Source organism: Felis catus, chromosome D3, assembly GCF_018350175.1.
Source record: "Felis catus isolate Fca126 chromosome D3, F.catus_Fca126_mat1.0, whole genome shotgun sequence".
Taxonomy (NCBI): Eukaryota; Metazoa; Chordata; class Mammalia; order Carnivora; family Felidae; genus Felis; species Felis catus.
The window spans coordinates 13,201,672-13,224,259 of record NC_058379.1 but is presented as its reverse complement, the minus strand read 5'-3'; the positions used below and the strand labels follow the sequence as shown (position 1 = coordinate 13,224,259).

At 36.9% G+C, this 22,588-nt stretch overlaps 1 protein-coding gene across 2 annotated transcripts in view; it reads left to right on the top strand.

Annotated features, from left to right (window-relative positions):
- MED13L (mediator complex subunit 13L) overlaps nt 1-22,588 on the top strand; it is a 307,435-nt gene that overhangs the window by 22,272 nt on the left and 262,575 nt on the right. For both annotated transcript variants that reach the window (XM_023241452.2, XM_023241451.2), the window contains exon 2: nt 13,969-14,206. In XM_023241452.2, the coding sequence (XP_023097220.1) occupies nt 13,969-14,206 (238 nt within the window). The remainder of the gene's footprint in view (nt 1-13,968; nt 14,207-22,588) is intronic.

Here is a 22,588-nt window from a genome sequence, read left to right as displayed (position 1 = left end):
ATATTTGTTTTATGGCTCCACATATGGGTTCTTCTCTTGGTGAATGTTCCATGTGCATTTGAAAAACTGTATCCTGTTGAGTGGTTTTTTTTTTTTTTTTTTTTTGATAAATGTCAGTTTGGTTATGTTGGTTGATAGTGTTGTTCACGTTTTCTATACCTTATTGATTTTCTGTCTACTTGTTCTATCAGTTGCTGAGAGGAGGCCTGTTGAAATCTTCAATTATACTTCTGGATTTGTCTATTTCTACTTTTAGATATATCAGTTTTTACTTCATGTATTTTGAAGCTTTGTTGTTAGACAAAGCTGCACATTTGGGATATATGTCTTCTTGAAGAGTTGACATTTTTATCATTACAAAATTTCTCTATTCCTTTGTAGTCCTCTTGGAATCCACTTTGATACTAATCTAGCCATTTTAGCTCTCTTATAATTTGTATTATAACTTGTTTTTATATTGAAAGTGAATTTCTTGTGGGCAGTATGTAATTGGACCTTTAAAATTTTTACTTATCCTGAGAATTGATGTTTTTTACTTGTAATAGACTATTTGTGTTTAATATATTTGTATGATGGTTGTGTTTAAGTCTACTGTCTTGGCACTTTTCCCTATCTGTCCCATCTGTTCTTTGTTCCTTTCCCCCCCCCCCCCCCTTTTCCTGCCTGTTTTCAGATTATTTGAGTGTTTTCTTATGATTCAATTTTATCTTCAATATTGGCATCTTAGGGGCATCTGGCTGGCTCAGTTGATGGAGCATGAGACTTTTGATATTAGGGTTGTGAGTTCAAGCCCCACATTGGCATCTGAAATATACTCTTTGTTTTACTTTTTAGTGACTGTTCAAGAGCTTATAATATGGGACTTTGTTATCGTAGTTTATCTTCAAGTAATATTAAATTTCATTTTTAATGTAAAAAACCTTAGAACAGTATACGTCCATTTTCTGTTTCTGGCTTTTGTGCTACTGTTGTCATATATTTTTCTTCTATATCTGTATACAATCTGTGATGCATTATTAGTTTTGCTGTAAACAGTTAATTTGTTTTAAAGAAATTAAAAGTGAGAAAACATATGTTTTCTATTTATATATTAACTGCTTTGGGTGCTTATATTCTTCTGTGTAGATCCAGATTTCCATCTGCTATTTTCTTTGTACCTGCAGAACTTTTTAAAAAGCACTTATTCTACTTATATTTATTACGAGGTAGTTCCATGGGTTTCTGCTCATCTGAAAGAAGTCTGTATTTACCTTCACTTTTGAAGGATATTCATGCTTGATCTAGAATTCTAGATGTGGACGTTTTTTTCCCCTTTCACATGATCTGTTGTTTCCAAGCTTGCATATTTTCTGGTGAGAAGTCTGTTTAAAGGATTGTCTTTGTTTTCCCTTATATAATGTGTCTTTTTTCCCTTTTGACAGCTTTTAAGATTTTTTTAAAATCACTGGTTATCAGAAACTTAATTTGGTATTTTTTGCTTTTTGTTTTTTTTTTTGTTTTTTTTTTGTTTTTTTTTTTGTTTTTGTTTGTTTTGATTTATGCTGCTTTGGGTTCACAGAACTCCTTGGGTCTGAGTACCTTGTTCTCATGAAATTTGGGGACAATTTGGCCATTTTTCAAGAACATTTTTTTGGTCCTCCCTTCTACCTTTGCATTCTGGGACCATAATTATATATAAGAGTGCTTGATCATAGTCTTCTTTTGGGTTTACTCATTATTCTTTCAGTTTGAAAAAATACTTTGTTCTTCAGCTTATATAATTACATTGTATGTTGTCAGGTCCCCCGTACCCCCCCTTTTTTCTTTTACTGTGCTACTTTACTGTTAAACCCATTCAGTGAGTTTATTTTGTAATTTGTGCCTGGAAATTCTCATGTTTTTATGTTTTTCATTTCTTATTAAGTTTAAATTCTTGACCGTACTTATGATAGCTTTCTTAAAGTGATTTTTAATTCCATCATCACTTTCATTTCTGGGTTTGTTTCTCTTCACTGATTTTTCTGCTGGCCATGAGTCTCTTTTTGCTATGTCTTTGAATGTCTGGTGTTCTTTTATTGGGTGGTGGATATTGTGAATATTATGTTGTTGAAAGTCTGGATTGTATTTCTTTCTTGTAAAGAGTTGAATTTTGTTTTGGCTGGCAGTTAGCTACTTGTAGATGAGATGATGATGGTAGTGATGGTCATTATTTTTGAGAATCGATTTTTAGGGTGTGTTAGAGCAATCATGGCCCTTCTGTGGTCTCTGTTTAATGCCCAGCATGTTTAACTGTTTTCATCCTGACTGTTCAGAACGAGACTTGTCTCCCGGTTTTGTGTGAACTGTTAGAGTGATAGCTCTCTAGTAATTCTTTGCCAGGCCTCATGGAATTTTGCTCTTTGAATGTGTAGCTTAGTGTGTGTAGGAACTATTTCACAAGAACCCCTATCAGATCTCTGGAGCTCTTTTTCTGCAGAACTTTCTGGTGATAGGCTCTCATAAATTCCAGCTGCCTCAGCCTTTGCAAGGCCTACTTCATTTGTTTTCTTTCTCTTAGAGATCCTAGCTCCATGCTGTCTTTTGTCCAATGTCTGAAAACAGTAGTTTCATACTTTTTTGTCTAGTTGTTTATGGTAGAAGGATAGTTACAGTGTTTCTTATATTTTAAATGCCATATTTGCCTGCGTGTGTTATCTTCTATCCTAGTTCAGGGTTTTGTTTTTTGTTTTTTTTTAAGGATCAAAAGGTAGTTATTTCAGGCTCACAGGTCACACAGTCTCAGTCACAACTAATCAGCTCTGTGGTTGTAGTGTGGCAGGAGCAAAGATAGTATGTAAATAAATGGGCAAAGTTGTGTACTAATAAACCTTTATCCATAAAAACATTTGGCCATCTAGTTTTGGTGTTCTGACACTCCTTTCCTATCTTAGCCACATCGTATTTCCGGTATGGTTTGTATGTTTCTCTCCTATGATTATCGACACACATTTACAGGCAAATGTGTCCATTATTACCAAGTTTGTGGTGAGAAATCATAATAATTTCTTCTTATGTCATTCTTTTATTTTCCCCATTTTTTCCTGCATTATTATGAAGTTTTGTGAATCTGTTGAGTGTGAGTTTTTCTTTCACATTACACCAGAGAACATAAAATTTTAACAACAACAAAAACATTCAGCTGACCCATGGGGTATAGTTTGTCAGTCCCTTGAACTAGTTGACTGAGATACAAGTGATATTGGAGATACAAAATCTTATGATTGGAAGGGAAGAATCTTTGAGATTTGTATTTCATGTTTGAAAGGAACCTTATACGTCATACTGTCCAACCACCCCTTTGGTGTTTGAAGCCACATCCAGTATTAACAGCTTCTCCTTAACATCTCATATGTATGATTCTCAGGGATCTCAACCAGGGATTTTTTGAGGAAGCTATCACTGTTGTTGTTTTAATCATCAGTTTTTCCATTTGATTCTCTGCTACCACTTGGGTCTGTGCTAAGCATATCTAATTCATCTTCCACATATGAGTCTTTCATATAAGTTGAAGACTTCATAAATTTCTTCAGAATGTTAACTCCATATTAAATGCATCCAGCCTAATTCCATTATGGCTTTATTCTTTTTGTTTTTTGTTTTTTGTTTTTTTTTTTTTTTGCTGCCATGCTTATTTGCTTGAAAGTATTGAACATGAGGCCATAGAGACTCTAGCCATATGACATGTTTAGATTTCCTTACCAACCTAGTCCTTCATCTGTTAATTTGTTCCAGTTTATCTAGATTTCTCTCAAAGTATGGAGTTGGGAGCTGAAGGCAGTATTGACTAGGGACTTGCTATGTAAGATACATTGTGCAGGATCTAGATCCTGTGCTTTTAGCAGTGTAGCTTAAGGTGGAAGTAACTTTTTTAGTAGCTCTTTCACATTGTTTAATTATGTTAAGCTTCTTGTCAAATAAAATCTTTGAGCCCTTTTCACTCATATTCTGCTAACCCAGCCTCCCTAGTTTTTATTTTTATGTTTTTGAACTAATATTGGTAAATATTCAGGAAAAAGTTGTTGTGAATCAGCAAAAATGTACATATGCTAGAAAACGTCTTTGATATTCAGCTTCATCATATGGAGAGTTACCATATTGCATTTCTCACAACATGGAAATAACATGTTAGGTGGGAGTCCTATGGGACGTCCAGTGTCTTGTTGTCCTCAGCCCCTCTGCAGAGGGAACCTGGGCAAGCTGCTTAGGTAAATGTAGGAAGAGTTGAAGACTTAGGTGGGAGGAAGTGTGTAGCTGGAAGTATGTCTCTGGCTAATTGAAGTTTTAATAGTCTAAAAATGGAGCAAAAAAAAGACAACAGCACAATATTTTAACACATGATAGATAACCTTTTGGCTTTTGCAACACAATTTCTGGGATGTCAAATTATTCTTAAGATTAGAAATTTGGGCCAATCGGTCTATAAAGTGGTATAATGTATTTTCAATATTAGTAGTAATTTTTGTAGGCATTAAATATGTCTTACTACGTTTGATCAGTTTTTTTCTTTTTTAAAAAATTAGAGTTGTATTATTAACATAGTTTAAGAATCAAATAGCTCTACAAGGTTTATATGAATAATATTCCTCTGCTGGCTCCTATTTTACCTTTTCCACAAACACTTTCACCCCCTTTTGTTGATTATCTTGATTCTTACTTAAATGTAAGAATCTAATACTGAATATTCTAAATACTAAGCTTGCAGTTACTTTTAAGGTTTCAAATTCTGGATCTTTCATTACTGAAGATGAGGATTTAGCTCATTCTCTCCGCCCCCTACAAATACTTTTCCCATCTTCCCATTTTAATGAAATAGTTACATGGTAATTTTAATTAGCGTATTATTCAGTGTTAACATTCATCTGATTATGTTAATGTATGGCTGAGCCATCTAGTATACTCTGATTACTTTTTCTGCATAATTTGAAGATAGTAATTACCTTTTTTCTTTATTTGACTATTTACTATGTATTTTTAATTAACTCATCCTCATACTTTTTGCCTGTTGTCTGAATCTCCTTTTAATTTAAGACTTGCAAATGTATTCTGTCATTTTCATCTTCTTGAGATACAACCTGTTGCAATCTGGATTGGCTGCCCTCTACATTGATGCACAGTTGACAGCCTGTAATCATCTGATTATTCCCTGTTGTTTTAGGAATTTGTGTTCACTCCATCCCATGTTGGATCTATTTCCTGAATCTCTTGGTTTATTTGGTTTATTCCTTCTTTTTGGAGGAGTACATCTCCAGGAGTTTCCTGAGAAAGGGTGCGTTCTCTCTCTCTCTCTCTCTCTCTCTCTCTTTCTCTCTCTAAGTCTTGCATATTTTAAAATGTATTCTACTTCTACACTTGATAATTTAGATTGGCATAGGTAACTAGTTTGGAAATCGTTTTCCTTTAGAATTTTGGAGTTCTTGCGCCATTGCCTTGCTTCTGGTATTGCTGTTGTGAAGTCAGAAATCATTCTCATTCCTGATTCTTTGTGATCTCTTTTTACTATATGGAAGCTCTGAGGACCTTCTCTTTGCCTGTAGTGTGTTGAAAGTTTACAAAATGCCTTGAGTCTCTTAATCTGTTGTTCTGGGTATTTAGAGAGCTCTCTCAATCTAGAAATTCACATTCTATTTTTCTCAGAAATTTTCATGAATTATTTTATCAGTAACTTCCTCTTTTTTCATTTTGTGTATTTTTTCTTTCTGATAGCTCTTGTATTTGGTTTTGAACTTCCTGTGCTGCTCCTCTCATTTTATCTCCCCCACCCTCCCTACTTTTCAATTTGTATATTTGCTTTACTTTTTGGGATATTTCATAAACTTTATCTTCCAGCCCTTCTATTGAGTTTTCTCATTTTTGGCATCATTAATTAAAAATTTTCAAGAGCTCTTTTTTAGTTTTCTGAGATAGTCTACAGGTCTTTTATTTATTTATTTATTTTTATTTTAAGTTTATTTTTTAAGTTTATTTGTTTTTTTTAATTTAATTTTTTTTAATTTAAAAAAAATTTTTTTTAACGTTTTATTTATTTTTGGGACAGAGAGAGACAAAGCATGAATGGGGGAGGGGCAGAGAGAGAGGGAGACACAGAATCAGAAGCAGGCTCCAGGCTCTGAGCCATCAGCCCAGAGCCCGACGCGGGGCTCGAACTCACGGACCGCGAGATCGTGACCTGGGCTGAAGTCGGAGGCTTAACCGACTGAGCCACCCAGGCGCCCCTATTTGTTTTTTTTAAATGCTAATTTATTTGGAGAGAGAGACAGCACAAGTGGGGAGGGACAGAGAGAGAGACACACACGCACACACAGAATCCGAAGCAGGCTGCAGGCCCTGAGCTGTCAGCCCAGAGGCTGATATGGGGCTCGAACCCACCAACTGTGAGATCGTGACCTGATCTGAAACGAAGAGTCGGATACTTAAGCGACAGAGCCACCCACGCGCCCTCAAATAGAGCAACCATTACATGGCGTGAGATCAAGCCCCATGTTGGGCTCTGTGCTGACAGTGTGGAGCCTGCTTGGGATTCTCTCTCCCCTTCACTCTCTGCCCCTCCCCCACTCGTGTTTGTGCAAGTGCTCACTGTCTCAAATAAGTATTTTAAAAATGGCAGCACTATTTTATCTCTTTGAGAATATTAATAATGGATTAGAATTTTTGTTCTTCTCCCAGTCTAGTCTGTTTCCTTCAAGTTACTTTTCTGTTTGTTTCTGTTTCTTTTTGTCTATCATTTCTCCATATTTTCCCTCAACTCTTTAGTAATTCTGGGTTGTCCATGCTTAGGAGTGGTGGACTGAAAAACTGCTTGGAAGTTGAGTATGCGAGTGACATTTATTGTGCACTTCACTGATCTGGGTGGGCTCTTTAGTTGGGGGAACCTCTGTTGTCAATATTTTGAGGTCTTTTCTGTTGAGCTGGTTAGATTTCCCAAAGAAGACTTCCAGACGCCCTTTCTCTCTAGGCAGTGAAAGACTGGTTGCCAGTTTTCTGGGTGCTGAGAGCGAAATGGGAGAGGGTGGTTTTTTACTTTTATTTTGTACATGTTCACTGTTTTCACTCTGGTTCCCTGCCTTCAGTTGTGTCTGTGTCTCTCAGTCCAGATGCTCTCTGTTTTTACTGGCCCCAGAGAATACCCTTCCAGTTGTTCGATGGGGTAAAAAGAGCAGTGGGGAGGGTACCTGAGTGCCTGAGTTCTTGAGTGCCTTCTAAGCAGGCCTTCAGCCACTTTTCCTTATTTCATCTCCTTTCTGCCTTTTAACCCTCCATCCAAAGATAACTGTATTGTTAACTCCTGAGTCTGAGGGGATTCTGTGTATATTGGGTTTTATCTGCCCTTTCTCCATAGCTAGGATTCAGTTTTTTTAGACATTATAAATTTCTTTACCTCTTGAGCATCTGCTTCTTAGCTTTCAAAATCTTGATGCTCTCATCTTCTCTTCTACCTACCATTGTGATGTTATGATTTAAGGGAAAAACAAAACAAACATTCTTGACTGGTGTTTTAGAGGAGCTTAAGAGACCAAAAGCAGATGTGTCTGTTTACCCTGGTGTCTTTACCTGGAGCTGATTAGTTGTGTTTTTACAGAAGTTTTCTATTATTCCTGATTTTTTTCCTTTCTCTGACTCAAGTTGAGGGATGATTTAATGTGTTTGCTGTATTTTCCTGATCTTCTAGAGTAGTAACCCTATCATGGGAGGTTGTGAGGTGAGGCAGATTTGGAATTTCCTCGTACACCCATGTTAGCCCCAGATAATCACAGCTGCCTTTTCTACACACCATCCTAGAATCGTGCTCAAGATTGGTATTAAGGTAATTGTTCTGTAGTTTGAGAAGTCTCTCTTTTACCTGTTTCTTGAAAATTCAGATCTTCTGGTGGCTCTCCTATTCGTGCGGATCATCCTAAGGCATATAATTAAGGGTTCAGTCTCATTTACAAGTTGCCTTTGTGAGTGGGTTGTAATTAGCCTGGGCCAGGAGACTTGAACTCATTTATAGTATCTAGGTCAACCGTATCGCTTTACAGGTCAGGAAGCTGTGCTGCCCTGAGATGGGAGTAGATTTCCTACTATCATACAGGTAAATAGTTAAAAAAACTAGGACTTGAACCTAGATCTTCTGACCTCCAGCCAGTGTTTCTTCTGTGGTACTATACCTCCCTGAGTTCATTCATACCAAGTCCTGTTACTTCGACTCTGTTCGGTGACTGCTGAATACAGCTTCAACCCTGAGGAGCCACACTGCAAGTATATACTTGTTAGTCATGTGGGTTCTAATTGCGATGGGTCAGTGCAAATAAATGACTTCCTTTGGGAGAATTTATCAGCTCATTTCCTATGTATTGTGTCTAAAGAATAGCACATTAAGAATCAATATAAATTTTCTTTAAATACATTCATGCTGTTAGAAACTGCATTTATCCCGATTCTGTCGTAATCTATTTAATTCCAACCGTTCTGAACTGACTATAGTGGCCTAAACAGAAGGCCACGGGAGCCTCTGCCAGTTAAGTTCAATTTTCTGAGGACCTTGACTACCTGTTCAACAGATGCCAGCCATTGAGGAGAAAATTTCCCTCCCGTCTTTCTTGCTATTATTAGAATAGTTATTTTCTTGGCTTGTTGTACGTACCCTCTAAAAATTAGCTTGTGTAGATACAGTCTTATAGTGGTAACATGTAAAAGAAGGCATATAATTATCTGAGTGAAATAAAAAAAGTCTCTTCTATTCATGGGAGGTGTGTGGGCTCTCTTGTACTAGTTTTCTTAATACCTCAGGAAGACTAAAGAAAGATTCGTGAACTTTCTTAAATTAGAAAGTATGGCCATGAGCTCTTGCCATTGCTAAATTGAGTTGATGACAGTTTCTTTGTACTATTTTATAATCCTCTAGGGCTAATTTTTACCATTAGCCTTAAGAAGCAGCATGGCAGAGTGGGAAAGAATTTATGCCTTAAATTCAGTTATGCTTTAAATCCATTTATATTTGGGATCTGCCATTTGCTGCCTGTGTAGTTTTGGGAGAATTATTTAACCTTTCTGAGTCCTAATTTCTTTACCTGTTTGTGAAGGTTAGAAATTCTATGTGAAGACCCTGCTGTGGTGCCTGTTGTTAAATAGGTGATGCATCAGTGCTCAAAGTTGGGGTTATTATTCTATACATGTGCGTGCTGGGTTTTTTCCTTGTATATTTTAATTCCATCTTTTGGATTCCATCTTTTAAAAACCATGTAATTTTAAACTTAAATATGATTATGGATTGTTTGCCAGTGAGAAATACTGCACTTTGGGATAATTTGCATCTAGAAATATTTTATACGGTTGCTTCACAATTTTGGAATCATTAGATAAAGGATTTTGAGGCTTGGAAATCTGTACTTGTGTCAGAAATTGGGTCAATAGTAGTTGGTGTGGAATTGATTTTTAACTATAAACATGATCATGGTATATGAGGCTGTCTAATTGAATATACATCCATGATAGGATTTTTTTTGGACAGTATTTCAGTATTACGGAGTTGTATTTCCTTTTTTTTAAAATTTTTTAATGTTTATTCATTTTTGAGCGACAGAGAGAGTGCAAGCGCTAGAGGGGCAGAGAGAGAGAGGGAGACAGAGAATCCAAAGCAGGCCCCAGACTCTGAGCTATCAGCACAGAGCCTGACCTAGGGCTTGAACCCACAAACCATGAGATCATAATCTGAGCCCAAGTTGGATCATTAACCGACTGAGCCACCCAGGCGCTCCTCTCTCCTCTCCTCTCCTCTCCTCTCCTCTCCTCTCCTCTCCTCTCCTCTCCTCTCCTCTCCTCTCCTCCCCTCCCCTCCCCTCCCCTCCCCTCCCCTCCCCTCCCCTCCCCTCATTTATTTTGAGAGAAAGCATATGTGTGCATGAGAGGGGGAAGGGCAGAGAGAGGGAGAGAGAAGCTGAGAGAGAGAATCCCAAGCAGGCTCAGCGCTGACAGCAGGGCTAGAACCCACGAACTGTGAGATCATGATCTGAGCCAAAATCAAGAATTGGACGCTTAACTGACTGAGCCACCCAGGTGCCCCTGAGTTGTCTTTCCTCTTATCAAACATTAATTAATTCAAAATTTAAAGCTAAGCCTTTGCACATTCACTTTATACTTGGTTATCTCGGTTAGGCTTAAATGGTGTTTCATTGTTAGATTTTTCAGTGAAGACTGGTATAATGATATTTAATTTTAGCTTTAAGGTAATGAACGAAATTGTTTTAAGATAATGGGACATTTTTCAGTTTTTCTGGTTGAATTAGTTATGAAGTGATTAAGTTTGTAGCTCTGTTGTTGTATCACTTGCATTTGTGTTATATCACTTGCTAGAACAACTCCATAAAGAATATAGAGCAGGCGGCAGCGGCTTCCCTTTATCACTGAGACCAGAGAAGCACTGATAGGAAGTTAGTGGAAGTGCTGGGATTAGGAAATCATTCTCCTGAATCAAAGCCAAATATTTTGTTTGCTGAACCGTGCCGGATGTTACAGGTGAAAGTATTCTAGTGAATAAATTGCTGTTCATAGATTTCTTGGGGACTGACTCACCTGATGTTTCAATCTCTGATATATCTTAATTTTCTAACCTTTTAAATATAGTTAATGTACATATTAGGGATTTATATTTATTGGTATCTTTTGTCTGCCCCGCCAACCCCCAGATCCTTGGGCACAGAACATGAGCTTAGGTGCTTATAAGAAAAATTAGTCTTTTACTTAACTTTTCTGATTTCAACTGCCTCTTAAGTCTTTTTATTTAGTTTACTTCTTTGACCTTTATTTAAAAATTGATGTTAGGCTTTCTGTTTTAAACACACACATACGTACACATTGATTTCATTCGAAGAAATAAAGAGATTTGTATGCGAGAAAAATGCACAAAAGATCTGAACAAACAACTCAAGGAGAAATAGTACTGTCATTACTAGTAATGATAGTGATATCATTTATATTTTTTGCCATATGCCAGGCATCTTCCTAAGTATATACATACTGACTCATTTAATCAACTCTGTAAATACTGTTACCCTGATTTTACTGGTAAGACAACAGAGAGACAAAGGTTAAGTAACTTGCTAAGACTTGCTACTTAGTGAGTGTAGGGCTGGTATTCAAACCCAGGAAGGCAGGCCCCAGATTATACTTATGATTAAATATATGATAATGATTCCCTCTGAACTGAAAAAGGACTACATATTAGTACAGGGACATACCATTCTATTAAATTGGCAGGTATTTAAGAAGATACGCAATTTGGGAGGAGGTTATTTGTATTAGTGGGACTACTAATTGAAAAACTGTATGGTAGCACTCATCCATGAGTCTTAAAATATTCATATTCTTTGGTAATTCTACATCAAGCAGTCTCTCTTAAGAAAGTCATCTGGAAAATAACAGTATGCAAGGGTGTTTACCAGTTATAACAGTGAAAATGAAAGTTTGTCTAATTATTACGGGATAAATTATGTTTTCTCCAGTGAATACATACGTATTATACAAACATTAAAAACTGTTTTAAAAACAATTTTTTAAATGTTTATTTTTGAGAGAGAGAGAGAGAGAGAGAGAGAGACAGAGCATGAGCAGGGAGGGGCAGAGAGAGGGAGACACAGAATCCGAAGCAGGCCCCAGGCTCTGAGCTGTCAGCACAGAGCCTGATGTGGGGTTCGAACTCACAAGACATGAGATCATGACCTGAACGGAAGTCAGATGCCCAACTGACTGAGCCACCCACGCGCCCCTAAAAACTGTTTTTGAAGAATAATTTATATATATATATGTAAATATAGTAATTTATATATATATAATTATATATATATAAATATAGTAAGTCAAAAAGCAGGATATAAAGCCATGGTAATATGGTTCTAAATTAAAAACTACAGAAAAACTGGAAGAACATACATTAAGATACTAATAATTATTTCTGATGTGATTATGGAAAATATTCCTGGTGTTATTATTTTTAAAATTATTATTACTATTTTTAATGTTTATTTTTGAGAGAGAGAGAGACAGAGTGTGAGCAGGAGAGGGTCAGAGAGAGAGGGAGACACAGAATCTGAAGCAGGCTCCAGGCTCCAAGCTGTCAGCACAGTGCCTGATGGGAGGCTTGAACTCAGGAACGGTGAGATCAAACCTGAGTCGAAATTGGATGCTTAACTGACTGAGCCATCCAGGTGCCCCTCCTGGTGTGATTATTTTACTTTCAATTTATATTATTTATTTTGGAACTTACTGCATTGTCCATGTAGTACTTTCATACTAAGAAAACAAAGTGGCATAAAGGGGAAAGCATAAATGATGCTTTTACCAAGAATATTCATTAGAGATTGGATTTGCATATCTCACAATGTGAAGGGGGGTAAGTCACTGAATGCCAGACAGTTTTAATTTGGACATTATTATATTTGGAACAATTTTTTTTGAAGTGACGCATTTTATGGGATTGAATAAAATTGATATTTTTTTCTTAAATGTGTTTTGTTCATTATGGTGATTGATTGTTTCAGCACTTTAAATTTGTTTCAGTTATGTTAGCAGGAGATACTGTTTTTTTCTATCTTATACTTGATCTTTGAAAAACAACTGACAAAAATTGACTTGGTGGCGGTGGGGAGGGAAGATGAGTGGGTAAGGATTGAATGCAAGGGACACATGGAGTCTTTTGTGCAGAATGATATTATGACTCCCTTTTATTACCAGTTTTGTATATATAGTTGTAGTTTATAGCTATTTAAATAAGGAATTCAGCTTCTGTTTGTGTTGAACCATCTTTGAGTTTTACCTGCTTAGCCCCCTCTAAGATTTAAGAAATTTTAAAATACAAATGTAGGTAATGGGATAAAGACCCGGGTTCTGCTTGCAGCTGGTTTAGTTTCCATGTTTTAAAATGTGTTTGGAAGACAAAAGACAAAAACATGAATAAATTGCTGATAACTTTGCATCAGTTTTGTTAGTAGCTTGCTTTGGCGTTAATGATGAAGCACTATGATGCTGCATGATAACTGCTTTCTTGATTAAGAAAGATTGAAACTAGCTTCTGGATGGGAAGGAATTGAGGAAATTCTTTGAAAAAAACGATTTCAGTTTTCTGAACTTATTTTTTAAACTCTTACCTGGTTTCTTCTTTTTTTAAAATGTTTATTTATTTAATTTGTGTGAGAGAGACAGTGAGCATGCATGTGTGTGCGAGTGGGGTAGAGATAGGGAGAGAGGGAATCCCAAGCAGGCTCTGCACCATCAGCACAGACACAGACATGGGGCTTGGTCTCATGAAGGGTGAGATCACGATCTGAGCCGAAATCAAGAATTGGATGCTTAACTTACTGAGCCACCTAGACTTCCTCTTACCTGATTTCTAAATATAATTTATGAATCAAATAAGAAATAATAGAAAATAGCTTTTATATGTAAGGACTTTATAGTACATTCTGGGTAAAAATGGTTCAACCGGAAATAATAATCATTTGTTTGTGGTGATTTGGTATTTAATATGAAGAGCCATGTAGAAATCTTGATATAAAAAAATGAAGTTTTGAGGCACCTGGGTGGCTCAGTCGGTTAAGCGTCCGACTTCGGCTCAGGTCATGATCTTGCGGTCTGTGAGTTTGAGCCCCGCGTCGGGCTCTGGGCTGATGGCTCAGAGCCTGGAGCCTGCTTCGGATTCTATGTCTCTCTGTCTCTCTGCCCCTCCCCTGCTCATGCTCTGTCTCTCTCACTCTCAAAAATGAATAAATGTTAAAAAAAATTTTTAAGAAATGAATTTTTTCTCCCTTTAAAAATCAAGGAGGATTGACAAACATTTTTCAGTAAGAGAACTCTTAGGTGAAGTATAGTGACAATATTTATTGTAGCAGATTTGCTTATCTGTAATGGAAGCCTATTTTTAAGTGTTCTGTAAGTAAAAAGAAATATCAAAACCATTGTAATTTTCTTGTCTTTTTCCAGGCTGAACTCACGGGAATCAAATGGCGTAGGTACAATTTTGGAGGACATGGGGACTGTGGACCCATAATTTCAGCCCCAGCCCAAGATGATCCAATCCTGTTAAGTTTCATCCGCTGTTTGCAAGCCAACTTGCTGTGTGTATGGCGTCGCGATGTCAAACCAGATTGCAAAGAGTTATGGATTTTCTGGTGGGGAGACGAACCCAACCTAGTGGGTGTAATACATCATGAACTGCAGGGTAAGGTTTTGTTTTTTCTTAAAAACTGTTACCATCGTGTGTGTGTGTGTGTGTGTGTGTGTGTGTGTGTGTGTGTGTGTGTGTGTGTGTATAAAATTATAATTATTTAACAGTAGTAAGTTTCAAAAAGAATTTATTAAAATTTGCTGAGAAAAATTCAAGTGTTTAATGGGTATGTCTCTTGAAAGGAATATCCTCACTCTTACTCCTCTTCTTTCTACTTCCGTTATTTTTTTCAAATTTGCTTGTTGTTTCCCAGTCATGCTAAGAACCAGAACCTGTGAGCCACTGTTACTAAAGGAAAATACTGTGTCCCCTTGGTGTTTTGGGGTGGAACAAGGCTAAGATCCACTGTTTTAAAATGATAGTGAGTTGTGAGTAATTAGCAAGTCTGTGAAATGAACAGAATTGTTTTTTCTTGGACTGTGGCTGTTGTGGTTCATTACCAGCTGAACACTGATGGAAAGTTGTAAAGTGATAATAAAAGTTAGTACAAGCCTTATTGGAAAAGATTATGAGATGACATTGGGTAGTATTTTGTAGAAAGATTAAATAATCTGATCTGATTTTGAGGTAGCAAGTTTTCCTTTGTTTTGTTCCTGCTTTTTATATAATTAGGTGATTCCAGGAAATACTTGCTCTCCAATGTTGTCTAATTTTTAACTTCAGATTATAGCTGATATGTGGAAATTTTGAATTAATCTAAGAGTGTCATTACTCTAAGCTATTGTTTTGTATTTATTGTAGATTTATAACCAGGGGAAATATTATCACTATTCTTTGAATGTCGGTAAAGTTTTTTTACTTCTTTACCTAAATGTTTCCATTTAGTATGCTAAATAATTTTTCTAAATCAAGATTAATTACAATCTTTAGGGTAGTGCATTAACCCTTTTCGACTTAACTCTCCTAGAGCCAACTTTAATTATGTCCAAACTACTCTATATTTTGTTAGTTTGTGGTTGAAAAAGTTCAGATAATGTTTGAAATGTTTTGTTAGTTGATATATTTAGTGTTTTTTTTTTAAAGGAAAGAGTAAAATTAACTTTAATGTGTACTTGAGGTTCTATTCTAAGGTGTCTGAATATGGCTAAAGAATTTTCCTGCCAAGTTTTGTTTGATATCTTCCTAGCTTTCCTTTGCAGCCATTTTTTTTTTTTTTTTTTTTTTTTTTTTTAAATCTGTGATATCCTTTGCCACAACAGCCAGAGGGCAGTAAACCACAGTGGACTAATTGAGCTGTTTACCTTATGGTCCATTTGTCTATTCAACATGAACCTTTCTCCCTGTAGTTTTTAGAATGTTTGGTTTATAAATAAAAGAACCCAGTCTGGGTAGGATTGCTTACTCAGCTGGTTAATCAGCAGAATCTTAGAACTTACATACATATCAAAGCTTATTTTAGGTAGTTAGCAATGAACTCAGGTAAAATTAGTTTAATTAGTTTAATCCACATCTGGATTCCATTTATCAGAATTTTTAAAATAAGATACCCCCAGAAGATAATTATAGCATTTATATTTGTTCGTTTAAATATGAAAACATATAGTTTTGTTATAAAATTTTTTTATACATGTAGTAGAGGAATATAACATTTTTATTTCTTTATCCTTTATTTCTCATGTTTACTTCTGATTTTTAATGTCCTTCAGTTTCTCTACTCTGTATTGATAGCTTATGTCTGAGCTTCTTGGTCTGGTCTTTGTTAGCAGCACAAATTATCATTTTATAATAGTAATGAAACCAAACCCAACTGTTAATTAGGCTTATTTACTTCATGTATGGAGTAAAGCTGTTTGTCCATACCAACAAAGCACGTGATCAGTGTTCTTAGAAATAACAAGTTACTGTGTTATTTCTCATGGGCTTTGTTACTGAGTTAACAAAAAGATGTAGACTATCTAAAATTTTCATAGTTGTTTTAGATCGCACATGTATTTATTTCATTGATTAATTAAGTATCTTTTTGGTAAAGAATTAAGCAAAGATTGACTTCTGTTTATAAACTTTTTTATAAACCACAGTAATACTACATTTTAATTAAAAAATTAGGAAAACAGAACTGTCAGATGAAGAGAATAAAAATCCCGAAGTCTGAAACAGAGTTGTAATATTTGGTATTTTTATGTATAAGTGAAATTGGTATCATACTGTTTTGTAACTCTGTCTTTCTCACTTTACAATGTATTGTGAATGTTTTCTCATGAGAATGATTATTTTTTATTTTTATTTTCTAACCTATTGAGTCTGAAAACAGTATAAACTTTATTCTCTTACTTGCTACCAGGAAAGTATTACAGTAATGGAATAGTCATAACTTTGTTAAGTACATTTATTTTTTTTGATACGTTGAATTGGGGAAGGTTTTTAGATGAAAGCATGTGAAGCGTCCATCCCATAGGTAAAAGTGGTTGAAAAGGGGACTTTTATGTGGTTCAACCTAATTTTAGAAAGTATTTGAAACTTAATTAGAAAAATGAGTGGCATAAGGACAACTTTATTTCAAGTGAGGGAGAATATGAGACGTAGAGTGGTCATGAGAAAAAGGTACAAAGGAAATATTTTAATTGGTAGTCGTACAAATTGAAGATATTTTGGAATCGTTTTGTTCTTTTTTATTTAAAATTTTTAAAAATGTTTTTTATTTATTTTTGAGAGAGAGAATATGAGCAGGGGAGGGGTAGAGAGAGAGGGAGACATAGAATCCAAAGCAGGCTCCAGGCTCGGAGCTGTCAGCATAGAGCCCGACACGGGGCTCAAATTTGTGAACTGCAAGATCATGACCTGAGCCAAAGTCAGATGCTCAACCGACTGAGCCACCCAGGAGCCCCTGTGTTGTTCTTTTCTCATATGTAAGAGTCATTTCATATGTATTTCATAAAATACATTTTAACAGAGCCCTATAATATTAAGCACGATGGTACCATTATTGTAACATTGTCTTTTCTTTTTTTAAAAAATTTTATGTATTTTGAGAGAGCGTGCATGAGTGAGGGGGGGCACAGAGAGCGGGAGAGAGAGAGAGAAAATCCCAAGTAGGCCCCATGCGGACAGTGCTTGAACTCACGGACCGTGAGATCATGACCTGGGCTGAAACCAAGAGTCAGATGCTTAAACAACTGAGCCACCTAGGTGCCCCAGTATTTTCTTTTTATAGGGACATTTTATTGTTTCTTCAGATGCTTTTTAATTTTTTTATTTGGTAGTTCCCTTTGTCTTTACAGTGGACTCGAAAGAGCATACTACTAAGAGACCTCACAGTGCAGTACAGCACTAAAGCAAGCATTTTTGGTTTATTGTATAAAGTATTCCCATAGAGAATAATCCTGCAGGATTGACACACAGGTTAACTTTAAAATATTAGATGTTTTATTTAAATGCTTGCAGTAACTATGAAATAGTTGGAGAGAACACTAAAACACATTTATAGCCTATCCTGTCACTTGGATAAACACTTTTGGGCCCTTATCTGGGGAATTGCTGTTTTTAGTGTATGGCATAGTGGTTCAGAGCATGGGCTAGATTTGAATCCCTGCTCAGTCACTTGCTAGTTGTGTATTGTTGGTCAAGTACATCATCATTGCCTCAGCTTTCCTCACTGTAAATTGGGTTATAAGGATAACAAAAGTTAAATTACTTAGAACAGCACAGAGAACAGTTAGCCTAAAGACAGTTAACCCATACATCAAAATTCAAATATTTTGACATTTGTTAATGTTTTATTTATGTACTTACTTATTTTATTTTTTGAGAGAGAGAGAGACAGGTCATGAACAGGGGAGGGGCAGAGAGAGAGGGAGACACAGAATCAGAAGCAGGCCCAGGCTCCGAGCCATCAGGCCAGAGCCCAACACGGGGCTCGAACTCACAGACCGTGAGATGTGACCTGAGTCGAAGTCGACGCTTAACCGACTGAGCCACCCAGGCACCCCTATTTTGATATTTTTAAAATGATTCTTCTGTAGAGCATTCAGCGCTTGCTAATGTACCTCAACTACTAATTTTTAAAGTATACTTAAGGTTGGAGTAATTCTATTATTGATTTTAAGTTTTAATATTTGGGTGGAATAACTTAGAATAATAAAACATTATAAAATGTTAGAGCAGTGAGGATACCCTCCCTGTACATATGAAAATTGTCTAGGGGCGCCTGAGTGGCTTGGTCGGTTGAGTGGCTGACTTGATTTCGCCTCAGGTCGTGGGATTGAGCCCTGTGTCCGGCTCTGTGCTAAGTGTGGAGCCTACTTAGGATTCCCTCCCTCTGCCCATCTCCCCTGTGCTCGCGCGCTCTCTCTCTCTGTCTCTCTCTCCCCCCCCCCAAATAATAATAAAAATTACCTAGATTCCCATACACAGAGTTTCATAATAAACCTTAAATTGCATTACGAAGAGATCAGAACTTTAAGGTGTGACTCTTGGATCTCTGTAAGGTAGGTTTGTAACTTTATTGCCGTCTCCACACAATGGTGTTGAATTAGGGCACTGGCTGAACACAAACATGTGTATATCCTTCCCTGTGGCCATGCTCAAGTACCTGTATTAGTGGGTCCCGCTGTAGGGTTTTGATGTAATCTCTACCCTTGATAAGTGTAGAGTTTAAAAACTCTACACTTATGCATATTGTGTAAGCACACACATATGCATATTGCAGAGAAACACTGTAAGTACATGTAAGAGAAATGTAGTAGATTACTTTCCCAATGGGCAGACAGTTTCAGGACCATTGCACAAGTGTTTTATAAACTTACAGCAGAAACACTGTGAGCCCTAGTGCTCAGGGTTGATAACCTTCTTGGTTTCTCATCTGTTTATTGAACTTCTAACCTTAGGCAAGAGTTGTGATCAGCCCTGGATATGTAAAATGAGTCCTTATCTTTAAGGAGCTCACAGTGTTATTGGGGAATTAGTGAGGTGAATCCATAATTATGCTGTGACAAAGTAAGCTGTAAATGATTAAGTTATCGAATCTTGCAGAAGCATCATATTCAGTCTTGGGGAACAGAGGATAGGGAGGTGATGGGAAGCCCAGAGGCTTCAGGTGTGTCTTATTGGGTAAGAAGGAGCTATCTAGGTCGGGATGGACCTTGTCGCAATCAGAAGTAGCAGCCTGTACAAAGGGCGGCCTGCCGGCAGTGAACAAATGGTGTGAAGGGCAGGTTTGTCTGGAACTTAGGCTATTTGTGAAATAGGAGAGACTGAGAGCCTGGGCAGGTGGGCCATAATGTGGAATGCACTGGAGAAAGGAAGACGAATTTGCATTGAATTTGATAGATTTTGAGGAATTGTTGGAGGTTTCTGATCTGGAAAGAGACATAATTAGGAAGATTATATATAAGATGGATATGAGCAGGAAGGCAATAATGTAATAAATTATTTTATTCTAAATTGAGCTATGAACGTAACCATTGCATTTAGTTTGAGGTATAGATTTATTTAAATTAAAAAATACCAGTGATTACATACTGAACTGTTAATAGTCCTTGCCAATTTTATTTTATTATACCTTTGCTGTTTTTGCTTGGCTAAATTCTTTTCTACATTTTCAATTTGAATTTTAGAGATTAATATAATGTAATATTTTCCTAATCTGCCTGACAAATTATTTTATAAATACCGTCTTCTGGCTGTTTCATTGCCTATTAGTTGGTGGTTGGAAAGACATGCTCTCTTGAAACCCCAAAATGGTAAACAGGGCAAATACAGACTTCTACGAACTGAAGATAGCTTAACCCAAAGCTTAAGAGTACCTGGTCCAGGGGGTGCCTGGGTGGTTCAGTTGGTTGATCATGACTTTGGCTCAGGTCATGATCTCATGGTTCATGGGTTCGAGCCTGCGTTGGGCTCTCTGCTGACAGCTTGGAGCCTGGAGCCTGCTTGGATTCTGGGTCTCCCTCTGCCTCCGCCCCTTCCCCACTTGCGTTCTTTCTCTCTCTCAAAAATAAACGTTAAAAAAAAAAAGTCCCTGGACAAGTATTCTGTATGGCCTAGTATGTGCTAAGTGATGCTTGTTGAATGAAACCCATCTTATATAGTTCTAACATAGCATAGTATTGTACTCTTAGGAGGTTAACTTATAATAAATACACCTAAAGTTTTAAACAATTTAATATTGTGAGGAGATTGAAACCTAATTAAAAGTAAGGCATTAAATATCCATTTTATTTTATATATGTTCTATAAAGAAACTTGTCTATAAATATGCACTGTCTATAATTTTAAAATTGATCTGCTCTCCCTTTTTGATTATTACTAGATAGACAAATATACATCTATACACCTGTCTACCTCTAAAGAATCATATTGGAAGCCTTAGCAATTGGCTTTACTGTCAGTGTAGGGGCAGATTGGCAGTTGTTGCCTTCACTGTTGCATTTATAGTCGTAAGTATCTTTTTTATTTTTCATAAAATAAAACGTTTTTCATCGTGCTGCCACCTATGCCAGGAGATGTGGACACTTGAAAAAACAGCATTAGACATTAGAGAGCTAGAAAAAGGGGATCTGGTTTTCTGACATTGGCCAGTGTCAGATAATTTAAGACACTTTAATACTGTTCTGTATTCCACTGCACTGATTACAGGTCTCTGGGGACAAGCGGGCATTTTGTAAGGATGAGGGAGGCTGAGAGGTGAGAATGGAGAGTCAGCTTGCTGGTATTCTCATCTGTATACTTCGACTATAACGTACAACCTCAAATGATGGGATTGATAAAGGCTTTGTTTAGCAATTTCCAATACAGAACCTAATTCCCTCTGTGCTTTTCATTTTGAAAAATATTTACAGACATGAAGACAAAGTTTTTTTCTGGCTAAACCATGTGAAGGTAATATCTAGTAGTCCTGAACCTTTACCCTTAAACACTTCATCATGTAACTTCTATGAAAATGTAGGACGTTTTCATTGTATTGATGTAATTTGAAGGCAACAAACACTTCAGTTGTCCTGTCAAATTTTCATAATCTGAATTTGTCTGATTGTTTCTTCATGATTAGATCCAGGTTAAACATTTTTGGCAAGAATATTGAGTTAGGTGATAAGTACTTCTGTGACATCACATCAGAGGCATATCATGTTCATCTGTTCCAATATTGATCCTTTGATGTTTGATTACTTTGTTAAGATAGCGTCCACCAGATTTTTCCTGTGTAAAGACACCTTTTTCTTTTTGTAATTATTGGTGAATTTGGAGCAAAACTCTGATACTGTGAATATCCTTTGCCCTAACAGCTTTTCAATCTGGTTTGAGGAAAAACCTAACTTTGAGCTATTTAAAACTAACAGAGATCCAAAGAAGACTACATTCTTTTTTTTTCAAGTTTATTTATCTATTTTTTTTTCAACATTTATTTATTTTTGGGACAGAGATAGACAGAGCATGAACAGGGGAGGGGCAGAGAGAGAGAGGGAGACACAGAATCGGAAACAGGCTCCAGACTCTGAGCCATCAGCCCAGAGCCCGACGCGGGGCTCGAACCCACGGACCGCAAGATCGTGACCTGGCTGAAGTCGGACGCTCAACCGACTGCGCCACCCAGGCGCCCCTATTTATCTATTTTGAGAGAGAGAGAGAGAGAGAGAGCGCGAGCAAGCTCTAGTGGGAGAAGGGCAGAGAGAGTGAGGGAGAGATCCCAAGCAGGCTCTGCGCTGTTGGTATGGAGCCTGATGTGGGGCTTGGACTCACTAACTGCAAGATCTTCAGCTGAGCTGAAGTTGGATGCTTAACTGACTGAGCCACTCAGGCACCCAAAGACTACATTCGTAGGTAACAGGAAAGGTAAGGGGACAGAGAAGAGAAGGAAGAAAAGCATTGAAGATCTAACCAAGGCAGATTATGATGGTAGAATCAAACTCTGAATAGCCTTACTGCTTACCATACTAAAAAGAAAAGTATTGACATTGAATTTTCTAAAATCATAAGCAATAAAGTATATAGGAATATATTACTACGTATCTTATAGTCTGAATTTACAGTTGAATTTTGATTTATGGTTATCTTTGAGAAAATGAAATAATTTTAGTTAACATTGTGAATGGCTTTATTCTTTTTTTTTTTTTTTAATTAAAACAATTTTTTTAGGGGCACCTGGGTAGGTTAGTTGGTTAAGTGTCTGACTTCAGCTCAGGTCATGGTCTCACGATTCGTGGGTTTGAGCCCCACATCTGGCTCTGTGCTGACAGCTCAGAGCCTGGCGTGTGCTTGGGATTCTGTGTCTCCCTCTCTCTCTGCCCCTCCCTCGCTCAGCTGTGTCTCTGTCTCTCAAAAATGAATAAACGTTGAAAAAGTTAAAAAAAATTTTTTTAGGGGTACCTGGGTGGCTCAGTAGGTTGAATGTCTGACTTCGGTTCAGGTCATGGTCTCACGGTTCATGGGTTTGAGCCCCGC